Here is a 12,693-nt window from a genome sequence, read left to right as displayed (position 1 = left end):
CTATCTTGGTGAATTGATGAGATCTATCGAAATTGGAAATTTGTAAAATAGTTTCAAGATCCTCCCCCCACAACGTCTAACAATTTTTGCACTAATTATTTTCTTTCATATCATCAACTTAGACATTTTTATTAAATCTCATTGCTATTTGTTAGCGACATTTAAATATACATTCAACTATTATTGTCAAAATTACTCTATCAAAATAAGCGAATACGAAAAATTGATTATCCACCTTCAATACTAAATTTGTAAAAATAATAAACTTTCTCAATATTTTATTTCAAAAAAGAATTTTTGATTGGTGGAAAAGTTTGACTTGATTAAAGAAAGAAATTTATACTTGGATTAGCTGTGCGTGACTACAATGAAAATAATTTCTAATGGTAGTCTCTAAATTGAATTTTTTTTTATTTAAGTGACGAAAATGAACGCATAATATATACCCATAAAAAAACGTATTGAAATACAATAACTGCCGCATTACTGCTGCTACGTATCTATTATACGAATCAACCTTAACATACCCGCTGTATCTTTTCCAAGTTTTGTGGCAATTGCTCCATCAACAAGCTTCAAAACGAACCAGACCTTACACCCCTCTCAAAACCTTTGCAAATGATAAGCTAAGCCATTTATCCGAATCTCAAGCGCTGAAATTGGTCATCAGTCGCTGTGTGCAACCCCATAAGGTACTGTCTTTTGTTGTCTTCGTTTCTCCTTACTTTTCTATTACTTTCTTTGTTCCAACGGGTGAGCCAGAAACTATGAATTAAAAAAGAAATTGAGAAATTTAGTTGATGAAAATGTCAAACAGAAAGAAACCCAAGTGCTAAATTCCAACAACAGAGAGTAAGAGTTTTTTTTTAACAGAAATGGAAGCAATTTGCTTCATTTGAAAGGGGTCTGTTTATTTTTAGGGGAATTTATAAAATTTTTTTCTTATGGGTTTTTTTGACTATTCGCCAAACCGATCTGCAAAAATCAATTAAAAGAAAAGGCTTGCCAATTTATCTTGTTTTCCGCTTCTTTCTTTTTCCTCCAGGAAAGTGTTTGATAAAATGCTTCACTGATGAAAATAACAGCCGTTGTAAATTCTGATGCTTTTTATCTTGTGGATTTTTTGGCAGTTTGTTTGAGCTGAAGTGATTTATATTGAAAATGGAAAACAAAGATGATGAGACGAAGAAATCACAAGTTGTGGAGGCCAGGGCAAGAAATATCAGCCACAATGTGCGATGTACCGAGTGTGGGAGTCAGTCCATTGAAGATTCACAAGCGGATATTGCAATTCTCCTCAGAAAGGTGTAATGCTTTATTCTCTTCCAAATGGTCTCATAAAAAAGCCATGTTATTTCTTTCAGCATAAGCAAACAGATAATTTTCATTGTTAATAATATCAGTGACTAAAGAAAAAATAAATACTTCATTTGTTGTGGAATTTAACACTGAATCTGTTTCAAACCTCTAATTTCTATTGTTATAAACATGGACTTTTCTGGGGGTGGTGGAACTGGTTGGTCAAGTTTCCATAATCATGGTGAAAGTATTACTTGGATTGAACTAGTTGTTTGTGTTGTTAATGCCTTCCTTTTCATGCTTTTGTTTTCTTGCTATATTTTGCCAACCTCCCATTGGACCATCTCTCGTTGTGTGTGGTAATGAACTTGTGTATGTTCCTATGTTTCTAAAGCTCCTAACTCTTTGCTTTCCTTGAAACTGTAGCATTGTTGCATCGACCCTCCCTTTATTCCAGATAATCAATACTACGAAATGCATTTGGCTTGCAAAATCCACTAGCTAACTCGTTCTTCTCAAGTTATACTTGTTTCGCTCTTTTAACTATTGCTGCATCGTTTTTGTTTGTCTACATTTCTATGGTTATCTTATACCAACTATGCAAATAAGAAACTTCCGACCTTTAAATTTGTCGTTGCAGTTAATCCGCGATGAGATTCAATCTGGAAAGAGTGACAAAGAGATTTACAAAAAGCTTGAAGAAGAGTATGGAGAGACAGTACTTTATGCCCCTAAGTTCGACCTGCAGACTGCAGCCTTGTGGCTATCACCAGTCAGTTTAAGATCTTAGGATCGCCTGATGATGTTAATTGTTATCTGTATCAGTCTTTAAACTAAGAAATAATATTTTTGCGAACAGCTTCTTGTTGCAGGTGCTGCTGCAGGGGTGTGGGGTTACAAAAAGCACAGGCAAAAGACGAACGTTCATATCATGGCGTTGAACCTTGTTAGAGGTGTTCCATTGACCCCAAAGGAGAAAGAAACTATGCTAGACCTCCTCATACCTCCCCCACAAGGACTTACACCTTCTTCCTTGTGGAGCCGGTGGCGAGGTCGATGATGTTCTTCAATTTTCTATCTACATTTTTACTGGACCTTGAAGTTCCTTTTGATGTTGAAGACGAACCAACATTATTGACGAAAGTTGCATAGTTAATTAATGTGAAATTCAGTCGACAATCAAGATCACAAATGAACAGTGAAGCTAGGGTTAGTGGAAGATCGTCCACGTCTTTTATATAATCACGATGTGATTGAAATAAATATATGTAAAAAAATATATTTATTAAAAATTTGAGCAAAAATCGAATGAAACTTTTATTAAAATATGCAATATATTTTAAAGTTATTTAAGTGATAAATCTTACAATAAATCATTTGAGATATTTTAGGAATATTTTATTTTATTTTTTAGTAGTTTATTAGGATAAGGAAATTATTTTTCCAATTAAGTTATGACTCTTTTCTCTATTTAAATTCAAAATTTTTTGTTAATAAAATACAGAACAGTTTTATTAAATGCTATCTTGAAAGCTTTCATGCATCTGAGATAAGTTAAATTTCTAGTAATATCATGATTAAAACAACTTTCACTAGATATAAGAGATCCAACAATCAAACAGAGGTAGAAAGTTTTAGCGTTGAAACAACTACCGAGAGTACAATGACTCAAGGGATAGAGGCATCTCACCTTTCTTTTTAGCTGACATCTCATAACTTGAATGGTAAGAATTATTTGGAATGGTCGCAGTCCGTAAAGTTAGCAATTGATGGGTGCGGCAAGCCAGGTCATTTAATTGGAGAAGTCAAGCAACCACTAGTTGGCGATCCAAAGATGAGCAAGTGGAGATTAGAAAATTCTATGATAATTGCATGGCTTATTAATTCCATGGAAGCATCCATAGGTAAACCTTTTTTTTTCTCTCAACTGTTAAAGATGTTTGGGACGTTGTGAAAGACACCTATCTAGATTTAGAAAACGCTTCACAGATCTTTGAGTTAAAAATAAAACTCTGGAAAGCTAGACAAGAGGAAAAGGAAGTTACTTTTTATTATAACGAGATGATGTCTCTTTGGCAAAAACTGGATTAGGGTTATAATGATAAATGAGAGTGTCCCGGAGATGGTGTAAAAGCTATGAAAAAGAATAGAATGAATGAGTTTATTTATTTCTGGCGGGTTTAAATAAAGAATTTGATGAAGTGAGATCTTGGATCTTAGGAAAAAAACCGTTTCCAAGACTCTGTGAGATTTTTTTTAGGTTAGAAGAGAGGAGACAAGGAGAAAAGCAATATTAAGGCCAGGATTTAAAGCTAATAATGATAATTCTGCTCTTGTTATTGTTAAAAATAATGTTGATAGTGAAAAAAGAAAAAAAAACCTTGGTGCAATCATTGCAAAAAATATTAGCACACTCGAGAAATATATTGGAAGCTCCATGGAAAACCGATGAATGAAAAAAAAAGAAAAGTGGCAATGGTCGTGGTTCACAATCAGGGGATAGCAGAGCTTTCCAAACATCTAATGTAAATTATGAGGGCCAAAGCTATATAGAAGGGTCTCCATTATATAGAAGGGTCTCTATTCACTAAGGAACAATTAGAGCATTTACACAAGCTTTTTCAATCACTACAGTTTCAGATGAATTCTTCTGTTCCTAACTTATCCAATAATCCTTCTTCCTCCTTTGCCCAACCAGGTACTGATTTTTCTGTTTTTTTTTTCAGTGTCAAGCCTTGTAAAACAAACACGTGGATCGTTGATTCTGGAGCTAGTGATCACATGACTAGTAGTCATTTTTTTCAACTTACACACCTTGTGTAGGAAACAAAAAGATCAAAGTAGTAGATGGGGCGTTCTCGGTAATAGCTTGTAATCTCATATCGGTCAGTAAGTTATCATAGTCCTCGAATTGTCATGTTATATTTGACTCATCTATGTGTAAATTTCAGGGCATGGTCTCAGGGAGGATGATTGGCAATACTAAAGAATTTGGTTGAATTTACTTTTTTGACGACGACCATCTAAGCTAACCAACAACTACTTTTTGTTTAAATTCTGTTTCTAGTTTCGATAAGGTTATGATTTGATATTATAGGCTTGGACATCTTAATTTTTACTATTTAACATATTTGTTGCCATATCTATTTAAAAAGTAAATTTTGTGAATTGGCTAAACATCATTGGTCATTCTTTCCACCTCAAAAATATAAAGCTTCCAAACATTTTTCGTTAATTCATAGTGATATTTGAGGACCTTCGAGAGTCTCAACTTTTTTAGGAAAATGTTGGTTTGTCACATTTATTGATGATCATACTCGCATTTGTTGGGTGTTTTTATTAAAAGATAAATCTGAAGTTAAAAATGTATTTTTATTAAAACACAATTTGGTGTGAGAATATAAGTATTTCGAAGTGACAATGGTGGGAAATTTTTTAGTGACCAATTAGGTGTTTTTTTAACCAAACATGGAATAGTGTTTTCTTAAAGTGCTGAGAATGTGTAATGGCGATGAAAAGCCAACAATGGGTTTTATTTATGTCTGCAAGAAAGAGAGGATGCTACACTTGATACTGTAAATAATTCTTCATGGTTGCCTAAAGAGTTACTCAAAGACACTGATAATGAAAACATTGAAGAAGAAATTCAATGTGTAGACATGGATGATATCTCATCTACTTCATCTAATGAGGAAAGTGATCAGTGGTCAAGATCAAGTGGGAGCGATGATGGTGATGATTTTGGTGGCAATAATGAAGGTGGAAACCCCCCAAAAAAATCTCAACATAGATATTCTATCCCTTTTTATGGAAATCAAGGTATGGGAGGATAAACGATTTGGGAGTGTTATTACTAGTTCACATAAAAGAAGAGATAAGCATGGTGAAGTTATGAGAGGATGAAAGGACATTTTCATGATTCATTTTTAGGTTTATGTCAAAATTCTCATTCTTACCGCCAAAATGTATTCTATCCACCTTTGGACAAAATCCAAGTTATGAACTTTTTGGTTATCATTTATCACATCACACACATCCTACTAATCAAACATCTTATGATTCTATCCCTCCACATTTTGCATATAATGTGATGCCTCCATCTCTTTGAAGAGATACAACAATGAATTCTACTTTCAATTTTTCGCATGGATGGGGAGGTGATCAAAATCAAGAGAATGATGTAAATAAAGATGTTTTAGATTCATCATGTCATTTATTCTAATGGTAATTTATAAAAATTTGAGTTTTATATTTATATGTGTATATTTTTTTTTATTTAAATTGATGTAAAATTATTATTTTTATTTATGATATTATTTAGATTCTATTTAAAATTATGATTGTTATTATCCATGATTTAATATAATAATGTTTGTATATTATAATTTTTATATTCATTTTTAAGGAATTTTATTTATAAATTTAATTTTTTAATTTTTTAAATGAATTTTTTTTATAAAAGAGTATCATCAATATTAAAACAATAAAATATAATTGCAAAATGCATAAATATAGTGTTTTTAAAAGATTGTTATTTTCAAAAAAAAAAAATTTACCTTGATCACAACCGTTATGCATTATGTAATGTCCACCGTATCTATAATTGCATCCACGACTCTGCAACCACATTTTAATATTTTGTGTTCAACATATACATTGACCCTAAATAGAGAGTGGCGTTTGCGCTCGTCAAAGGAAGAAGAAGCAGTAATTTTGGTGGATAGGCAGTAGCAAAGGACGATGGAGGAAAAATAATCACCATATGCAAAAGCTTCGATATGATTTCTAAACTTCAGGCTAGGTTGTTAATTATTTGTCCAATACTTGTAGGAACATGGTATCCACCAACGGTAGAAGTTAAATGTTGATAACAAACGGTTTAACATACTGAGGGAAAGAACAAAGGTGCATTGGAAACTTTCATCGGCAATTGAGGATACAGCACTGTTTTGCAGGGAAATGAAGATAACATACATGACCAAAAAGCTTCTTCTATAACAATCTCTTACCCCTCACCTTCAAATAAAAGGGGTAAAAATATTATGTAAGTTGTTAAATTGTATTTTATCTAGTTTAGGTAAAAAAAAAGATAAAATAGTCATTATATGTTAGATTAAAAAGTAAATTATTTTTTTTTTGTTAAAAATTGATAGAATAACTAACGGCATGTTTGGTTGGCTGTAATAGCATTACAGCCTGATTCCATTCAGGCATTATTACACCCATTGGCTGTAATAGCCATTCATTGCCTTCAGCACTGATTAGGGATGCCTTCAGCACCATTTTTCCTATTTTCCATTTTTTGCCCTCAGCATCTTCTCCTACGTTTCCTTTTCTTTTTTTTTTTCCATTTTCTGCCCTCAGCATCTTATATATTAGATTCACTAATGATATTTTAGTACATTAAATATGTATTGCGGTTTAAAAATAATAAATGAGATTATATATTATTTTTATATTTTTATATATTATGATTTTAGTAAATTCATATAAGAATAATTATATTAAGAATTTTATTAAATTATATATTTTTTATTAAATTATATTTAATAATAATTATGTTAAAATATGATTAAATTATTTATTATTTATATTAATAATTTTATTAAAATTTAATAACAATAATAATAATCATCTACCTAAAAAAATTCTACTAAGGCTATTCTAGTCATTTTAGTTTTTTTCCTTATGCTATTACAATATCATTTCATTCAACCAAACACAAGAATACTATTAGAGCACGTTTGGTTCGCTGTATTGGAATAGAGGTGTAATGGAATAGAGGCGTAATAGCAAATCAATTGTTTGGTTGAATGTAATGGAATAGAGGCATAATAGTATTCTTATGTTTGGTTGAATGGAATGGAGGTGTAATAGCATAAGGGAAAAAACTAAAATGACTAGAATACCCTTAGTAGAAATTTTTTTAGATAAATGATTATTGTTATTGTTATTAAATTTTAATAAGATTATTAATATCAGTAATAAATAATTTAATCATATTTTAACATAATTATTATTAAATATATTTTAATTAAAATATATAATTTAATAAAATTCTTAATAATCAATATTATTATATGAATTTACTCAAATCATAATATATGATACTATAAAATATAATTTGAAATAATTAATATTAAATATATTTTAATTAAAATATATGATTTAATAAAATTCTTGATATTAAATATTCTTTTATGAATTTTATAAAATCATAATATATAATACTGTAAAATATAATTTAACATAATTATTATTAAATATAATTTAATAAAAATATATAATTTAATAAAATTCTTAATATTAAATATTCTTACATGAATTTAATAAAATCATAATATATAATACTATAAAATATAATTTAACATAATTATTATTAAATATAATTTAATAAAAATATATAATTTAATAAAATTCTTAATATTAAATATTCTTATATGAATTTAATAAAATCATAATATATAATACTATATAATATAATTTAAAATAATTAATATTAAATATAATTTAATAAAAATATATAATTTAATAAAATTCTTAATATTAAATATTCTTATATGAATTTAATAAAATCATAATATAAGCAATTGGCTTTGAGAAATGAAGTAGACTAGGGTCATTTCTCATTTACAAACATTATGGACAAATATTGCAAGTATTGACAGGTTTTCTATCCACACTTTATTTCATCATAAACATTGCAAGTATTGCAAGTATCTCTTCATTAGTCAAGTACAAATTATCAAAATCTGAGTCGAACACTTCATCATCCACATCGTCTCGTGGTTGCACCTCCAATTCATCCATCAATCCATCATCGGTCTCCTCATACTTCGCAGCCAACTTTCTCTGCAAAATGGCCTCAAGAACTGAATGGAGTGCCTCTTCATCCCCTTCAAAGTACTTCTTGATTCGAGTTTTCAGCTCTGGCACCAAATAACTAACAAAATCAAACAACATAACAAAAAAACAAACTATCATGATTTATCCAAACAAATATATACATATATCATGATTTAGTTTCCCTTCCTTTCTCAACAACCAAACAAATAATTTCCAAATAAAAAAAAAAGTATATTCCAGCAAAGAAGAAACACAAATTAAATCCTTAGACCCAGTTTAAGACTTTTCACCAGACTAACATGAACATAACAAACCAATCAAATAAAAATCAAACTTGTTCATTCATCTTGACTTTCCTTTCTCATCATCTAAACAAAAGCACAATAAACAAATTGTCAAAAAGAAACCCAAATCCAATAGTTGGGAGATTCAAAAGCTTTCTCCAATAATGTGTTTCTTCTATAAGAAACAATGTTTATAAGCAGCTTGTCAAAGCTCAAAATCTATTTAGTCCTATGTCATACATCCAATGTCATTTGAATACAAACAGATAACTGGCTTTAAATGGCAAAAGATATAACCTTAGGTGGACTCATGACAAGACTAGCAAGAATTTGACCAGTGATGTTAGAACACAGATTCATAGATGCTAATTTGTATATATGCTCCCTCACATCAGCACCAAACCCAGTAACCTCCATGTAACCTCCTTCCCTTTTTCCACACTCTCCATAATACCCTGGAGACAGTAAAAGAGTTTATATTCTGTGTCAAAATTCCAAACTTTGTATAAGCTCATTCACATTCCGTAAATGAAATAATAGAAATAAGATAAACCAATATTACCTTTCGAGACTGACTGAAAAGATACCAAGTGTATATCCTTCTCGTCGTAACCCATAGATCGGGCAACCTACTTAAAAGAGTGGAATTTCTTTTCAGGAACATAAACATTCTCCTGGTAAACCTGTGAAACCAAGGTGGTTATCAAGGTCAGTGCAAACTTGCCCTTGGGAAAGCGAAGTCATTGTTAACGAATGGTAAAGCAAGAACATATGCAAATTAACCTACCTCATCTGCTAGTAAAACAAGACCTTCTTCCTTGCAGAACTCCACGATTGCCTTCTGGTTTTCCTCAGCAAGAACCTACAATCAAAATGAGAAAAATGAAATTGCAGGAACCTTTTTCATTTATAATATACTTTTCTGAAAGCATTTCATTGATACCTGTTCTATTGGGTTGCCTGGATTTATTACAACCAAGGCCCTAACTGTGATGCCATTAGACTTGGCTTCCTGCAGTTGTTTCTTAAGCTCAGATACTTCCAAACCCCATCCTGTAGCTTCATCAAGATAGTAGGGAACCTGTAAAATCCAAAAGAAAGTTGTAATTACAACAACTGGCCGATCAAAAAAAATGGTTGGACGGTTAAAGGAAATCTCTATTGCCAATCATTTAACAAGTTCTACCGGGAAAGACAACTAAGAAGTAATCCCCAAGAAACATAACGCAACTTGATATAGGTCAGTTAAAGCTTGGTCAATGAAGCAAAAAGTGAGTACTTACTTCACTAACAGATAATTAAAGACAGCTTACAAATAACTAAATACTAAATAATGCTTTAAGTTATTATATGCATACCAAAGTTCCACCATGCAGCGCAATTGAAGTGGAGTATAAAAGATACTGGGGGATGGGACAGAGAATTCCATCTTTCTCAGATCTTATCAGTAACTGCATCATCATATGCACCTGGAAACCAGGAAGAAAAATCCAATCTGTCATACATGCTTTTGTGAGGAACTCATGAAACATGTAACAAGAAAGTTTGAGATGGAAACTTACTGCAGGGCCGGCACCATCTATCATGAAAATATCATTTGGATCAGCAGGAAAACCATCACAAGCCTCGATTGCAGCAGCAATAGTATCACGTAATCCCTTAATTCCCTTATGTGAATAATATGCAAGCATAAATTGATTTCCAATAATAATAACAAGTTGTCAAAATTCCAAGATATGAGCAATAATCAGAACCTGGCTGTGACTGTATGCATCAGTTGCTCTTCCTGGAATTTGATCAAGAATTTTCCTAGCCCGCTCTATGGAGTCCGCACTGCAACAAGCCATGAACCAAATTACATGAGACAAAGGAATGACTGTAAAAGAAAAACTGGTAATCTGCCAAAGTATTCTAAGCTAGATGAAGAGAACATCTCTATATGTTTAAACTTTCACAGGGCTCAATAGAAGCTGTTAAAGTTTTCTCAGAAGAAATCTAGAAATTTAACAGAAGAAATAGCAAAGCTGATGGATAATATTAAATCTCAGTACCTGAATAAAGCCTGTGTTTCACTTTTGGCCAAAATGGCTGGATGGTCGCACAATGCAAGAACCTATAGCAGAGATATCCTATTTAGAATTGCTTCATTCACAATGACACAACCTCATGGTAATCAATATCATCTAGTAACAAAACCAACCTCCCTGAAAAAGGTTATTGACTTCTGACCAAGAGACTGAGGATTTCCAATGTTGCAGTACAGAATCTGCAAAAGAGAACTAGCATTTAACCCCAAATACAAAAATAAAGGTACGTCAAACAATATAAAAGCCTCTTCATTTTATTTCAGGATTGCACACTCCAACTCTACAAGTGTTGATTAAAAACCTGTAAAGGAAGAAAGTTATGTACCTCTTGAAAGGGATAAGCCTCTGGCTTAGCCTGTATCTCTTGTTGCAATTTCTGCGATAGGAATCCTATCTTAATTTAGGTTGAAGATTCACCTTCTCCCTCTAGTTGATCGAGAAGCACGATCTAGGAAGACAGCTGTATCTTCTTTATCGGTTCCCATGGACACAACAATAAAAACTTCACCAGTTTCGCCGGTGGAGAGGAACGGAAAATGTGAGATGGAGGGTGCTTTCTGATCGGTGTTCTAAGTCCAGTTGTGACGCCAAAGAGAGGTAAAAAAGAGGAGAAGACGGCGATGGGAGTGGAGAAGAAAGCTAGAAGGAAGAAATAGAAGACGTGAATTTTAGGTAAAACAGAAGCGGGAATAGGGAGGGTAAAATAGGGACCAAAACTGAAACAACACCTAGACTGAGCTCAAGGAAGGGATTAGAAATCAATGGATTTTGGGGATTAGGTCAGTAATGTATTAAACCCGTAATAGCAATACCCTGAACCAAACAAAGGATTAAAGGTGATTAAGTGGGGCTCACCGATGTCAATACACTCAACCAAACATGGTGTTATAGTTCTATTCCATTCCATTCAACCAAACAATTGAATTATTATTACAGCTCTATTCCATTACAGCGAACTACCTCGTGCTGACGTATAAAGACCAATATTTAATAGTAAAAAAATTATAAAAATTTTAAAAAAATAACTAATTTACTCTTTAATCTAATATATAAGATTAATTTATCAATTTTTTAAATAAAAAATAAAATATCATCCATTCATGAAGTAAAGGTTACACACTTATCTTTACCAAAATAGCAAACCTGATAAACTGGTTTGATGGATTTGGTACATCCACATGTCAAAGAACCAAAGATTCAAAATGAGTAGAACGTTAGTTCAACGAAAATATTATCGGGTATAAAGAGTATAGTCCTTTTGCTTCATTTTTTTTGTATTTAAACTTTAAATTTTACTTAACTTATTTTTTACAGGAAAATTTCACTTTAATTTGATAATTCATATGAAAATTCACATATATTTCATAAAATTAATAAAAAATATTTTTTAAAGATTATCTAAATGATTATTAATAAATTGCGATGTGTACTATTATGTTAGCTATTTAGCCATGTTTTCCATAAAAAAAAGTATTTTAACTGAGATTTGAAGGTTTATGACAGTGATAAAAATAGATGCTAAATTTATTATTTATAAATAATGAATTTAATGATAAATTTGGTCACTAATATTTGTATATTTTGTTAAAATGATCTTAATTATATTTTGAGTTTTTTTTCATCAATTTTTTATTTTATTTTTAAATTGTATTTTTTAACAGATTTAATGGATAACTTCACAAAATTTAATGAATAAATTTAAGGTTTTAATCTTTTTTTCTTTCAAAAAGTTTCAATCTTTCACATATTTTTTTATTGAGAAGTTTTTTTACTGAGTTAAGTTTTTTAGATAATTATGTTAATTTTTTTAAATTAAGAGCTATTTTTTTAATTTAATGTATTATTTATTTATTGTATTACTTTTTACATGCAATTATTTTATTGAATTATCTAAATAATAAATTACATATCATTAAAATATTTTACACATGAAATTTGATTATCCCATTAACTTTTTAATAAAATATGCAAACATTAGTGGTAAATTTGTGAAGAAGATTTAAGTTTTTTTTTTAATTCTCTCTTCGCTTTACTTTCTAAACGCCAAACTTTTGATCCGATTTGTAGGAATAATAAATGCCAAACTTGGCCGAAAACTTGAAATACCATTACCATTTTACCGACAAAATTAATGAACTGTGAATCATTGATTAGGCGTTGGTAAACCTTGTTAAGCA

At 30.8% G+C, this 12,693-nt stretch overlaps 1 protein-coding gene and 1 pseudogene across 1 annotated transcript; one reads left to right on the top strand and one right to left on the bottom strand.

Moving 5' to 3' along the window:
- The first annotated feature begins 369 nt into the window (after window positions 1-369).
- On the top strand, window positions 370-2,652 carry LOC107913900 (cytochrome c-type biogenesis CcmH-like mitochondrial protein). Its single transcript, XM_016842568.2, has 4 exons — window positions 370-692; window positions 1,131-1,305; window positions 1,940-2,071; window positions 2,159-2,652. The coding sequence occupies exons 2-4, from the start codon at window positions 1,162-1,164 to the stop codon at window positions 2,357-2,359; spliced, it is 477 nt and encodes a 158-aa protein (XP_016698057.1). The 5' UTR covers window positions 370-692; window positions 1,131-1,161; the 3' UTR covers window positions 2,360-2,652.
- A 5,163-nt stretch (window positions 2,653-7,815) lies between these two features.
- On the bottom strand, window positions 7,816-11,696 carry LOC107915245 (alanine aminotransferase 1, mitochondrial-like; annotated as a pseudogene).
- Between the last annotated feature and the right edge of the window lie 997 nt (window positions 11,697-12,693).

The sequence above is a fragment of the Gossypium hirsutum genome, chromosome D10 (genome assembly GCF_007990345.1).
Source record: "Gossypium hirsutum isolate 1008001.06 chromosome D10, Gossypium_hirsutum_v2.1, whole genome shotgun sequence".
NCBI lineage: Eukaryota > Viridiplantae > Streptophyta > Magnoliopsida > Malvales > Malvaceae > Gossypium > Gossypium hirsutum.
The sequence above is the reverse complement of the archived record's forward strand: the minus strand, read 5'-3'. Positions and strand labels throughout refer to the sequence as shown.

Bases quoted from the DNA above. Each gene is read 5' to 3' on its own strand.
- LOC107913900 (XM_016842568.2), top strand. From the start codon at position 1,162: ATGGAAAACAAAGATGATGAGACGAAGAAATCACAAGTTGTGGAGGCC. The intron at 1,306-1,939 runs GTGTAATGCTTT...TTGTCGTTGCAG, and splicing joins TTGCAATTCTCCTCAGAAAG to TTAATCCGCGATGAGATTCA. The intron at 2,072-2,158 runs GTCAGTTTAAGA...TTTTGCGAACAG, and splicing joins CAGCCTTGTGGCTATCACCA to CTTCTTGTTGCAGGTGCTGC.